The sequence below is a fragment of the Lampetra fluviatilis genome, chromosome 1, assembly GCF_964198595.1.
Source record: "Lampetra fluviatilis chromosome 1, kcLamFluv1.1, whole genome shotgun sequence".
NCBI classification, from domain to species: Eukaryota; Metazoa; Chordata; class Hyperoartia; order Petromyzontiformes; family Petromyzontidae; genus Lampetra; species Lampetra fluviatilis.
Genome location: NC_136275.1, coordinates 40,369,469 through 40,382,966, shown reverse-complemented (window position 1 = coordinate 40,382,966; position 13,498 = coordinate 40,369,469). Strand labels below are relative to the sequence as shown.

Here is a 13,498-nt window from a genome sequence, read left to right as displayed (position 1 = left end):
TTTCTTGCATACAGCATTTTAATGATTGTAACATAAATAAATAAGCAATGCATTTAAAAAAAATTGATTGCATTTCAACACTGCTTATCTCCCTTGGTATGTGCCATTTTATGTAGTTAAAACACTACAGTTTCAAAGGTCATCTTACAAAAATTCCACGTGTAAAATAGTGGCAGATAAAATTAAATAAGGCTGTTGAAGGGGCTTCTCAGTTGGTCCCAAAAATGTGGGTTTTGCAGCAAGGCACTATAAAGCTAAAGGTTTGCACACAAACATTACATTGTCATTTGGAATTCAATTCCATTTACAGCATTAAAAACAATTGCTCGGTAACATAAAACCCAACCGTTCGATGTGCAGGTTGCGGTACGCTGTAACCGCAAGCGATTTTTATATTTTCAACCGGTCAAACAAAAGCCCTTGTAGGTTTTTGTCGCAGTTGTGCTGTTGCAGCTCTCCCCAACGGGTTTTGTCAAAGGTTGGAGTTTGCGGCTTCCCCACGATGGCGCAGTAGTTCCTGAAGACGCTCCTCCCCTGGACACTGAGCAGAACGTCGGACACGCCGAACGCAATGTGGCAGCAACCCAAAACCGCGCACACTGAGGGTTGATCTGCCGAATGTGCTTGTGCTTCACGACGACCTACTGTGCAACCAGCAGGTGGCAGTTTTGGATCTCTTTGGTCTTGGTTAAGCCAAATATTGTGTGCAGTAAATACTCCATTAAGTTCTGAAATGCTGAAGGACTCGAAACGAAACGCCAACCATTGTATCCATGCTGCTGGGGCCACTTGCTGCAAGGCAGGTACTTATGCATCCTACGTTACTGGCCCAGGTGTGATTGGTGCATTCCTGATAGCTTGCACTTGGTAGAATCCCCGTCTTTTAATCTGCATAATGATAAAATCCATGAGTGACCTTTGTAGCCCCAAAGGGGTTAATGATTCTGCCTTGGTATGAGTTTCATTTGGTTTGCAACGTCAATGGTGGGAGGGGGGAGGGGCTTCAACTGTCTTGCACATCAAGCGGGGTGCTGGAATTGGATCTGACCAACAACTTGGGTGTGTTCTGTCGTGCTAAAAAATAATGCAGTCCTATAACGAGTTTCGGTTTGTTTTTGGAAAGGCAGTCTTGACAGCGAAGCAGAAGGGTGGAATTTTTGAGATCGATTGCAATCTGGCAAAATCCATCTTTTTGGCACGGTTCTAAGGCTGCAAATAAACTCTTCGACTAAATAACACTTGTGGTGTTATTGATGGAACGGTTTCAAGTTCGTGTATTTTGAACCAAAGCAGCACCAGCTTTAGGCATCGATAAATGCTATCCAAAGCCCTTCGTGTGATTTATAAAAACCTTTTTTTGGTTTGGCTAAAGTCCTTTCGTTTATTTAAATGCTTTTTAAAAGAATGTGCAAAAGGGTGAAACATTTTACACCCCGTGAAGGTTTGGGTCCAGGTCGTATTTTTCACAGAATTCTTCCGTGAAGGGAATGCAGGTGAGGTATTCGCACCAGGAGCAGGTGATGGGGTAGACGTAGAACCACACCACCAGGGCAGCGGACAGGCCCACAAACACCAGCGACGACGCCATGATCTGGAGACGCTTGCGGCACTTGTCCAGCCGCCCGAACGTCACGTAGGGCAGGAAGGCGAAGGACAGCATGAGCCCGCTGAGGAAGCCGAAGAAGTGTGCAAAGTTGTCGACCCAGGGCAGCATGCCGAATGCGAAGAGGAACAGGACGATGCCCAGGAGCTTGGCGAGTGCTCGCCACGGCCGAGCCAGCACCTGCCAGCTCTGCAGCAGCTCCACGAAGAGGCACGCCAGGATTCCGAACTGCGAGCCGGCTGGTCCCACCTGCAAGGAGAGGTCTGGTGGGTGAGACGTTGCGTTCTATGTACAGACCACACCCCCTTGCTCGACTTGCTGGACACTGCTGCCCCCATGGTACAAGGGTCGGCAAGCACGGCGCTTTCTATGATGGGGTCAATGGTTCAATTTGATCTGGAGCAGCAACTAAAACAATGCCACGTTTTATGAAATCGTGTGCCCATGGCTCCCCCTCTGTACACAGCCGTATATACAGGGGTATAGCACATGGAGTGGAATCAGTGCCATGGCCTTAACACATTTAACGCCGAGGCGCTTACCTAAGTTGGTGCTAATGTTAAGAATCTTTAGTGGCTGCAATCCGTCTGAGTTACTACAGCTCACCCTTTGTCATTCTGTTACATTAATTCATTTCCTTTTAGGAATTCTAGATTTGAAGCTTTCGTGACTGCAAGTATTCATATTCTTAGGTTTTTTTTCGGTAAAGTGACGTAGGTAAAACATCTAAATTAATAAAAGTAAAATAAAATTAAAATCACGTTTCAGAGGCAACACAAGCTTCCGTCTTCAGGTGGAACCGTCACAGCACGCTTGCTGTAATCAAGTAAATGAGAGATTCCAAGGGATACTACCTGGTATATATACTGGTTTAGGGGAGGGGGATGGGCCAGGACCGGCCCACTTTTATTATTATGGTAAGGTGCGGCTTGAGACTACGGCTAGTCTATACAACAAAGGACTGAGCCTTTATTATGGTACACATTGATCACAACGCAGCGTTATTGTCTGCAGCCTATGGCACTTTCAAACAGTCGTGGCCTGGTCTGTGAACATTCCTTTTTAAATAAAATTCATTTTCACACGCGCGCAGGATGCAGTTCCATACCTCGGCCCTGTACGGCAGGAAAATGGCCGAGGCCAAGTTGCCCGCGATCCCACTGAGGAGGTAGATTATGGATATGCGCAGCCACCCCGCCAGCTTCTCGAGGTCCCGCAAGACGGTCATTTGGAAGCAGACTGAGAGCAGGCAGTGCAGTATCCTGCACAGGGAAGGTCGCAGATCGCACGGCAAGAAACGAGTTGCTGTCACCACTTCCCGTTTATTTTTTATTTCGCATCGCTGAGTGCTCGCACTGCATCCCCGTGTGTTTGTTGTGATTTTTCGCGTTGTGGTGATGGTTCCAGAGCCGTGGCAAGGCGTTTCGCTACGAATGCGGCAACCCGACTTCAGATTCTCACTCATGGCCGCCACCTCGGGCGACTTATCCAAACTGATTCTGGCCCTCGTCTAGATCAACTCTGCCTCAAATGAGTACCTGGTGCAGTGTAAACATTGCCACCCCCCCCCCCCCCCTTTGCGTACCTTGCCGGACTTGATAGATGCGAGCTAACAGCACTTACCCCAACAGTTTGTGTAGGCTAGACTGGCGGGTCTTTGCCAGGTTTTGGATTGGCCCCTTTAATGGACCCCCATAGTGGCAATGACCTAAATCCAATCTCTCTATCGCTTGCGTGAGCAGGGGAATTTGTTGGAGGTAGATTAGTGGTGCAAACGTGTTTGGGCTGGAGCATGTGCGAGTTGGCACGCTGCAAGTAGCCCAGAGATGCGACGGCCATCACGTGACTGCTCCATGTGCGAGTGCCCAGCTGCGTGCACCGCATGTCCATAGCACAACATTTGTTTTCTGGCCTTAATCCGGCAGCAGATGAGCTATATTGTGTGTGTGTGTATGTATGGACTTCTTTCGCACCGTACGTAGCCAACCGTGCTAATCGGAGGTGAGCGAGGAAGGACGACACACTATAAACACAAAGCAGTCCTAAATAAATCCGTTTTCAATCGAGATTTAAATGTGCATGGCTCCCAGTGCTCTCAAAATGTCGGAAGGAAGAGCATTCTAGACGGCCGCAGAAGCACATCTACAAACGTGTGCAGTGACGGGCTTCCTTCGATGGCAAGCCAAAAGTCACTGCTGCGAGGATGACCGGAGTTCACGTGATCGTCATGCTCATTGATGTGTGGTGTGTGCGCGCAGGGCATTCCAGCTCACCCAGCATGTAGGAAGAGCGACAGCCACAAGCGGTAGAACTGATCAGGCACCTCCGGGTTGAGGAAGGGCAGCAAGCCACACACATCGTGCATGCAGTACACCTGGGACCACAGGCACGCGTGTGTGCCGTGCCACCCACAGAGCGATGATTAATTCACATTCCTGCATAGGTTGTAGTTGTGGTCTCCGATGGCTGTTTGGGTTGTACGGTGCGGCGTTCGGCATATCCGGCGTTTGACCCCATCAGCTGGGGAGCTCCAGAAACGACTTCATCAACCTTGATGTGCTCTGTGCACAGTTGCACTAATCGCAGCGAGTAAAGCTGTCGAGCCAGTCTGATCTTCAGTAACTGAAGTCACCTCCCAGCAAGTGGAGTCAAACGTCAGACGTGCCACACAACGCAAGGTACCATCCGAAAAACACAGCGGCGAATGATTAATTTGCATTATTCGTATAGTATGGATGATGGTGCATCATTGCAGTGTGTTTTGCTTGGTACCTGCGAGCACAAGGCTGCTTTTTCATGAAAGTAGCCGTTCATGAAGTCGCAGTACTCCCTTGATGTAATTTCACATCTGTGTCCAAGAATGCAGAATTATTGCGATTTGATTAATGCACAGTAGATGGCACATTGTCAGTCTGGCGAGTTTACAAATCTGACGATTTCAAGATGAGCCTCCATGTGCAGCACGGTTGCAAGAACAGGAGCAAGGACATTACTGAGCCGTGTATCTATTAATTGACCCCCCCACAGGAATTGGCTGGCTTCAGCCTGCAATTGAAGGCTGCGCTTAATCACGTTCCAACTACGGTAAATTAAATGGTGGCCTTGTTGTGAGCACGGCCGAAGTCCAATCCGTTCATCCCAACCAGCGCACTGCCCGTCATACGCTTATACAGGAGATACACATGCTATGCATGAAGGAACTCGTGATGCCATCGAACGTATTGCGAATCTTTGCATACGGTTGTAATGCTCTGTTGGTTGCTTTTTTAAATGCCACATGAAGGGCGGAAGACGACGACTGAAATTGAGAGCTGAATGCATCGCTGACCGTCCTTTGGTACCAATGCAGCATGGGTGTCCAGTGACGTCGCAATCCATGTGTGCGAAACTGGTGAAGTTTCCCAGGGCCACTTTTGTGCAAATCTGAAAGAAGAAAAAAAAGGGAGAATTTAAGCTTTTTTAAAAATAGAACCGGCAATACAAATGAACTTTTTTTTAAACCAAGAAGTTATTTTTGTGAAACAAAAGAACACTGCGATGCTTGTGTCGGGGGAAACACTTGAGGAGGATTTTACCGGCCACTTTGTGATGTTATCCGGCCACTCGTGAGGCGGCACCGAAGCCGGCTCTTCGCAAATTCTGTGCAACAAAAGGGGGAGAGACGATATTTAATTTCGCTTATCGCGACGACGAAAACTAATGCGTTTTTTTATTATTGTGGGTACAACCGTCATTTTTTTTTACTTGCCTTGGGTCCTGCCCACAAACTGCCCCAGATGTTCTGGCCACTTCTCCGAGCGAGGGAGAATCGTTTTCTGGCCACTTAATCCACGTTGACAGCGATTCCTGCACGAATCACGTGAAAAAAACTTAAGTACGTAAATTGCAACCATTCTTGGTTGAAAAAAACAATATATATTTGAATCTATTAAATATATGTACAGTCCATTTAAACCCCTGGAAATGTTCAAGAAACGCTGGTTTGTATTTCACCTAATGAGAACATTTACTCGAAGTTGATACCACAGGTTACTGCTCCCCTTTCACAAACCGGTTTGGGGCGAATATTGCAAAGAGGTGTAACCAATAGCTCTCTGATGTGTACAAGTTGGTCCGCCGTGTTGTTTGGTTACGTCTGTTTTGCTTCACCTACTGGTAGCTTCTTCTGGAATGTTCTCCGCTCCCCCCCAGCATGTGGCGCGAAACGTCGGGCATCGTGCCAAGCGATACAAAACGGCTCCGCAGTGCAACCGTGAAAACCTAACGCAGTAGTTGGTGGTTTTTAAGCGACCGTGCGTTTTTGCGTTGAAGTCCCGTGGCCCCCCCTCTGCCCTGCGTCACACGTACGGAGCAGTCCTTGCGCGACGTCTGTACGCATCCCGAGCCGTCGTTGCGGACGCAGCACCCGGACTCGCGCTCCGTCGCTTGCGCCCGCTTGATCAGATTGAACACCTGCATGTCCTGCCTCATGCACGGGGAGAACTTTGCTCCGAGGTGGATGAGAGACTCCTGGGCACGTCGGAAAGAATGGGATAAGATTTCAATGTATGGTGCGTTTTTTTTATTAGAAAGATTTTTAATGGTGGTGTTGCCGCTGCAACTCCAAGTGCCCTGACAACCACGTCTAATCTCGACCATTCCGATGCCCTGCTGCGGTCTAGCCAAGGGGGGGGGGGACCCCCAGTGTCGGCTACCCCTGTGCGGTACGAGCCGTACGCAGCATTGGTCTGCAAATGGGTATTCGCGTGCCAGTACGGGGGCGATGTTGCTATGCGGTATTTCCCAAGAAAGTAATTTTCTCAGTTACCACATGTCCTAAATTTGATCGGGACTGCCAGGAATTCGCACCCGTTATGCGGTTGGCAGGAATTGAATTGTACCGAGATCTGGTGGAATTGTTATTTTTTTTAATAACAGTAAACTGCGCAGTTTTGATCGACCTACGCTGCCTGAAAAATATATCCTGTGTTTTGGTCTGTGCATTAACGTGGCAATCCAATTTGCGGATGCAGTAATCACGTTACATTTTGACATTTGGGTCATGTCACCGGCACAGGGTCCCTCTTCCATTTCAGCTGGTGAGGCTTCCTCAATGGTTTCAGTCAAAACGCCCATGAGCATCTTAACACGAGCCCATAAATAATTAGCAAAGTAAATTTTTCATCATCGCGTCTTACCGAATTTGGACCAATCCAAAAGTTTTCATGCTGCAGATACGTAGCGCTGTCATATATTCCTTTGTGCGTGAGAATCTGCAAGTGGTGAAATACAATTCCAGTTAAAGCACGCACACAAATACATCGTCAACACTGGCAACGCTGCCGTGTTGACCGCTCAACCACGTTTGTGAAGTTGAAGAAGACAGCAGAAAACAGGGTGATTAACACAAAAATACCACTCTCTACGGGACGTTTTTGGCAGTATCAAAGTTTGAAAAATAATAACAGCTTTTACCCTTTCTGGCAATAAAACTGGCGTTAAGATGTTCAAACGCTGGTGAGACATTAAAATACTGTGTGGGTGGTGAAATCAATCGTGCCTCCTAGTACGCACATAATCCTATAGCAAATTATACTCCTCTGGAATATGCATAGCAATTATTGGAGGCCCTACTCGCACAGGGGCCTCCTGAGACACGGTGAGGCTTTCCCCGAGGGTAAACGAGAAGAAATAACGTTAACTATAAAGGGGTAAGGGAAACGGAGAGGTCGTCTCACCGTGCCAGACGTCTCGTGCTGTACAAAGCCGACGGGAGCAATCCCATAGATGCACACGGCCAGGATGGTGATCAAGATGTGCACAAACGTAATCCAGTACGTGAAGTATGGCCTGCAAGACGTGACGTGCGCGCACACGAATATACCAAATAAAACTCTTATAAATAAAATGTTATGGTTCATTTATAACGCGTGTGAGTCTCAAACCATGGCTCTCGTTTGTATTTTTCTCTAAAATACATTGCAGGTGGCAGCCACAGCACAATTAACATCTTTGAGTGGCCAATACAAGCAAATTGCACTCTCAAACACTTTAATAAGCAGCACTGTACAGAAACTGCCATGTAGTGACATAATCGAGCTCTGCCTGTATTTGCCCTCTAAGCTTTTTATCCCGCTACTCGCTTTCATTAGCCGCATACAACAACTGGTATCTCCAGTGTTCTAAATGGACACGTAGCAGTGCCAGCATGAAAACCTCTTCACCTTGCATGCCGCGTTCAGAAAATGCCGTGGTGTCGGGCAAATGCCGGTGGCCGTTCTGGGAAGTGCCAGAATGGCGTACCAGTTCGGATGCGGGGCACACTTCCACTCCCGGTGCATCGCTAAATGTACGTATTGGCAGTACACCGGTACGGCATAACGCTGGTCCTCCGTGGGAGTCTACAATACAAATTTAAACCGACACTCCCTTTAGTCTTCCGACTGCTTTGGCATCGCGTGAACCGATTTTGCGAATCGCGGGAATTGTTTTTTTTGCGTTTTAATATGATTCATCGCACACCGGTGTACCGCCAATCCGTTAAAATGTCACCTCCTAGTGGCACCAAATTCTGCTGTGGCACGCGGAGCTGAAGTATCGGCGATGCCCGCACGCAGGCGCACACCTGTGGTCGTCCAGCTCCTCCAGCCGCTGCTTGGTCACGCTGTCGATGCGCTTGCGGTACGTGCGGTTGGTGAGCCGGCCCACCATGCCCAGGCCGTACGGCCGCTTCTCGCGCACGAACGCCAGCTCGTGCACCAGCCGAGGGATGCGCTTGCCCCGCCGCCGCTGCACGCAAGTGCTCACCACCTCCTGCCGCAGAGGGACGCGGGTGCCCGCCGCCGTCGCCTGCTGCTGCTGCTGCTGCTGGGCGGTGGTGCCACCCGGACTCGGCTTCCTCCACCCTCTCTCCGGCCTGCGGCATGACGGGTGGACAGTGCGTGGCATCAGCCTCCGTGTCTTGCTTGCTCTGCGAGCCCGTGCATTTGCTCGGAGCCCAAGTGAAGTTTTATAGGGGCCCGGGGCTAGCTCTAACTGGTTTCGTCACCATCCTTGCCTAATGCCTAACGCTCCATGGTTATTCACCTTTTGGCGGTTTCAGTTCTCGATTTTAAACGTGGCGCATCAATTGCAAAACTAAATAAAAGTTGAAGTAAACAAAACTATTTTAATTTGTTTCACAACTGGTAGTAGAATACAAAGTCATGCCTTAGTTGCAAATTGTGTACATGATTTATCATTGCGCTACAATATTGGATTACAATCATTATAAAGCCGTATTTATATTTTTTGGGGCCCCTAAAAATACTGGGTCCTGTCCACTTGCCACGCGAGTCCGGCCCTGGTGCCCACTCACTGCGTTTAAACTAAACCGTGAAATCGGCCCACGAGCCATGTGAGATGCAGAATTAATTTCGGAGATGTCTGGGGAACGTGTAACGGCAGATGCCGGTAACTAGATATCCCATTTGTTTGAAGTTGTTCACCGCATTCAGACTGTGGAGTGCCCTTGAGCCGTAACGCTGTGGGACGTTACTTTGGTTAAGGCTCCCTCCTTGGGCTGCTGGACAACGATACCGAAATCCCGACGGCAGACCGCTCGAGTGGTAGGGTCCGGATGTGAAATATTCCACGTGCTAATCTCGCACGAGACCATCGCGGTGAAATGCGGTGCGGTAACCCTTAATTATTTATTTGGCTCAGAAACTCTGCTTGCTGCATCACTCAATGCGTCTGGGCATTCGTGCGCTTCATTCCAAACGATGGGCTCAATTTTAAAAGACAATAAATCTGCGGCACAAAGCTGCGGCCCTGCACGTTCGCGTTGTCTGTCCGAGCCGCCTATCCCGCTACGCGCCACTCACTTGTCGCGGAAGTTGTACACCCCCCCCTCCCACCCCCATGGTTGGATCAATAATAATAATTTACAACAAAAAATAGACGATAATAACAATAGCTAACTGCCATAATACAGTTTTTTTGGGGTTAGATTGTGTAAATATATAAATGTGTCGTTAAACCCGCCACCACTCGATACAGCCAATGAGTAAGGTTTGTCACTGTGTGTGTGTGTCTGTGCGAGTGGTATGTACAGGTGTGTGTGTGAGTGTCTGTGTGTGTGGTATGTAGAGGTGTGTGTGTGTCTGTGTGTCTGTGTGAGTGGTATGTACAGGTGTGTGTGTGTCTGTGTGTCTGTCTGAGTGGTATGTACAGGTGTGTGTGTGCGTATCTGTGTGAGTGGTTTGTACAGGTGTGTGTGTGTGTGAGTGGTATGTACAGGTGTGTGTCTGTATGAGTGGTATGTACAGGTGTGTGTCTGTGTGAGTGGTATGTACAGGTGTGTGTGTGCGTGTCTATGTGAGTGGTTTGTACAGGTGTGTGTGTGTGTCTGTGTGTGTGTGAGTGGTATGTACAGGTGTGTGTGTGTCTGTGTGTGTGTGAGTGGTATGTACAGGTGTGTGTGTGTCTGTGTGTGTGTGAGTGGTATGTACAGGTGTGTGTGTGTCTGTGTGTGTGTGTGTGAGTGGTATATACAGGTGTGTGTCTGTGTGTGTGTGTGTGAGTGGTATGTACAGGTGTGTGTGTGTACAGGTGTGTGTGTGTGAGTGGTATGTACAGGTGTGTGTCTGTGTCTGTGTGTGTGTGAGTGGTATGTACAGGTGTGTGTGTGTGTCTGTGTGTGTGTGTGTGAGTGGTATGTACAGGTGTGTGTCTGTGTGTGTGTGTGTGAGTGGTATGTACAGATGTGTGTGTGTACAGGTGTGTGTGCGAGTGGTATGTACAGGTGTGTGTGTGTGTCTGTGTGTGTGTGTGTGAGTGGTATGTACAGGTGTGTGTCTGTGTGTGTGTGTGTGAGTGGTATGTACAGGTGTGTGTCTGTGTGTGTGTGAGTGGTATGTACAGGTGTGTGTGTGTGTCTGTGTGTGTGTGTGTGAGTGGTTTGTACAGGTGTGTGTCTGTGTGTGTGTGAGTGGTATGTACAGGTGTGTGTGTGTGTGTACAGGTGTGTGTCTGTGTGTGAGCGTGTTGGGACTCACAGCAAGCAGTGCGCCATCTCCAGCGCGTCGCGCTGCAGGGGCATCCCCGAGAGGTCGGGCGGCTCCGGCCGGGGGGGCGATGCCTCCTCCTCCTTCTCCTTCTCCTCGTCCTCCGCTGAGACGGCCGCCTCCGGGATCGACTCAAACACCTCGTCCAGGTAGGCAGACGTCTCCTCCGGCACGGCGGCTTCCTGGGAGTGTGCCGTCGATAGCGGCGGCGGCGACGGGCAAGAGGAACGTCACGAGGGGTGCCATTGTGTCGACGGCGCCATTGTCCTCCGGGAGATTGTGACAAGCTATTTTCTTAAGTGGATCGGTACACGACTCCCCACTCGACATTGTGCCTTGCTCGCGCACGCTTTTAAAGGCGGTTTTATTTTTCATTTTCATGAAGTCCAACGATAAAAACAACCGCTATTTTGTCATCACGCAGTGTGGAAGTATTGACCAAAAAGTTAAATGTTTTTTTTTATCCCATTTGTCACTACAACAGCATTTTACTATTTTGTAAAAAAATAAAGAATAATCAACGATGTCATTGTCCAACAAATGTTTCGCACTTCACTGGCCAGTGCACAAAATGACGTATGCCATTAGACAAACCCATTAACAATACACTGCTGAGTGCATTAGTCAAGTAGACCCGGCTGTGTGCACCAGCCAAAGCCAAGTGGAGCCACGGGACTCTCTGTGCAAGGGGGTCGCAACTCACTCTGTTAAAGAAGGAGGTATCCAGCTCCTCCACGTGTTCCAGAGTGTCGTCGTCCATGAAGCTCGTGGGCACGAAGCTGCAGCGCTGCATTGGTCCCAGCCTCAAGGTTCCCTCTCTGATTGATCGTCTCTGGAAAGAAAGGTCGCACTACATTGCAGTGTTCGTAAAGCGTCAAAACGCTCCGTCGCCGTCATCGGCACGTGGCAATTCGGTGTGCGCGTTGACGGCCTCCCCAGTCCGCCGTCGTCTCCCACAATCCTACGAAATAATAATAACAACCCACTTGGCACCTGCGCACGAGCCGATTCCATAGCTCCATCTCTTTGGTGGCACGTCTTCCCGCGCACGTTAGTCGTTTCTTTGATGCCTCCGTGTCAAAATACATTTGCCATCTAAAAATGATGCGTTGCTGAAGAATCCCTGTAACCTGCTCACTCCCTGGCCTACGATCACCGCTGGTTTTTTTATTTTCAATCCAAGCGTCACTTTTGTCAATGCCAGGGTGGCTTGATCCGTTCTTGTCCAGAGTTCAGGGCGTGCTTTGAAAATGTTCGTGGCCGATAACTGCAGCGACGAACGAGCCATCCGATCCCAAACCAATCCCTCAAGCAAAGCCACTGAACGAGCACTACTAGAGCTGGCACGCAAGTCTTACATTTCTCCCAGTTTGCAGTAAATAAATAAATGTACAGTATTAACTCTTAGCTATTCCTCTCAACATATTAACTCTGATCTCACCCCCCGCCATAGGAATGTGGAATTTCCCACCACTGACTCGGGGCGATAGATGAGAGATGGGCACCGCCTCAATGCTCATTTGAGGAGCAGCAGGAGATCACCGTGACGTTTACACCTCCAGCAGTCCCGACTGTTGCTGGCCACGTAACATTCCAGGCATCAAATTTTACATTCTCGCGTACAAAAACCCTCTCCGATAGCCTTCTCGTGTAAACCGACATCACAACGATTGGTTTGACTGCGCTCGGGAAGCTGCGACTTGCACGCGCAACCGGAGCTGCGTGTCACCTCGTGGTATTTTTTGCGGACGTGGATTTTCTGTGGTTGGGAGGGGGGGGGGGGGGCAACGACCCGGCGCTCACCTTGACCAGGGCGGTGGCGGCGCGGATGCTCATCTTGGCGACCGACTGCCGCTTGCGGCGCACGTAGGAGCGGCCGACGACAGAGCTGGTGAAGGAGGAGATCGAGGCGGCGCCGGGCGTGATCGGCGTGCGCGGGACGCTGACTCCATCGTAGAAGTCATCCGTGGCCCTGTAGGCTCGTCCACGTGCCAGTGGGTCATAGATCTGCCGGCGGTGAAGAACCAAAAAATATATAACTCACCCCCCCCCGTCACCCCCACCCACAACAAAAATAAAGCAATCTATCAAAAAATATGGCGACAGTGCCATAATTAAGGATTGCGAACTTGGCTGTTTGTCAACGTGGCTGCGCTGCGAGTGTTTTTTTTTTCACAGACCGAGTCCACTGTCGCCGCACAGTTCGCACCTTGCGTAGCGCGATGGCAAAACGCGCTCGTGCATTTGTCCCTTTAATTTTCCGCAACCCATTTTTATAGGCAGCGCACGAGCGATTTTTTTTTTCTTTCTTCCTTGGGTCATTTAACAACCGAGAACACGGTGACGTTGAAGGCTTCATAAATCCGCACGAAACGCCGGCTGTTTTTGGCATACACGGCAAAAACTTGGGGACTTGATTTTTTTTTTAAATAGTTACCGCGCGCCGACCGACAGTTACCCTCTGCATGCCGAGGTAGAAGGGCTGCGGCGTCTCATTGCTGGCTTGGGAGATGGTGTCCTGGCTGGGCATTTCCATCTCGCGCAGGTACTGCGGCTTGAGCTTGCCCAGGTGCAGGCTGCAGTGCCTGCGTGTGCGTCTCTGCCATCGCTGCTGCTCGGCCTCGCAGTCGCGGCCCACGCCAAACCACTCGGCCGTGCCCCTGGGGGTGCATGCGACAGGTCCGATGAGCGGGCGTGGGGTGGGGGGGGGGTGTCTTTGAGTCGTGCAGCCTCGGCCCAAGCCAGGCACCGTTGCGTTTCGCGGAAGTGTGGCACGCGATTTTTAACACGTAAGCTTTCGTGGCCAAATATGATCCACGATATCCACATTTACCCACTCCTCTTTAAGACGAGAAAAAAACCAGGAGGA

At 49.8% G+C, this 13,498-nt stretch overlaps 1 protein-coding gene across 1 annotated transcript in view; it reads right to left on the bottom strand.

The window, feature by feature from the left end:
• Window positions 1-96: 96 nt before the first annotated feature.
• The window catches only part of RHBDF1 (rhomboid 5 homolog 1), a 46,051-nt gene continuing 32,649 nt past the window's right edge, over window positions 97-13,498 (bottom strand). Inside the window, exons 5-19 of the mRNA XM_078862826.1 lie at window positions 13,088-13,289; window positions 12,433-12,636; window positions 11,333-11,461; window positions 10,621-10,811; window positions 8,208-8,498; window positions 7,321-7,432; window positions 6,781-6,855; window positions 5,951-6,112; window positions 5,352-5,449; window positions 5,179-5,242; window positions 4,932-5,026; window positions 4,376-4,451; window positions 3,877-3,977; window positions 2,712-2,865; window positions 97-1,852 (exon numbers count right to left, since the gene is read on the bottom strand). Coding sequence (XP_078718952.1) covers window positions 1,427-1,852; window positions 2,712-2,865; window positions 3,877-3,977; window positions 4,376-4,451; window positions 4,932-5,026; window positions 5,179-5,242; window positions 5,352-5,449; window positions 5,951-6,112; window positions 6,781-6,855; window positions 7,321-7,432; window positions 8,208-8,498; window positions 10,621-10,811; window positions 11,333-11,461; window positions 12,433-12,636; window positions 13,088-13,289 — 2,380 coding nt within the window. The 3' untranslated portion in view covers window positions 97-1,426. The remainder of the gene's footprint in view (window positions 1,853-2,711; window positions 2,866-3,876; window positions 3,978-4,375; window positions 4,452-4,931; window positions 5,027-5,178; window positions 5,243-5,351; window positions 5,450-5,950; window positions 6,113-6,780; window positions 6,856-7,320; window positions 7,433-8,207; window positions 8,499-10,620; window positions 10,812-11,332; window positions 11,462-12,432; window positions 12,637-13,087; window positions 13,290-13,498) is intronic.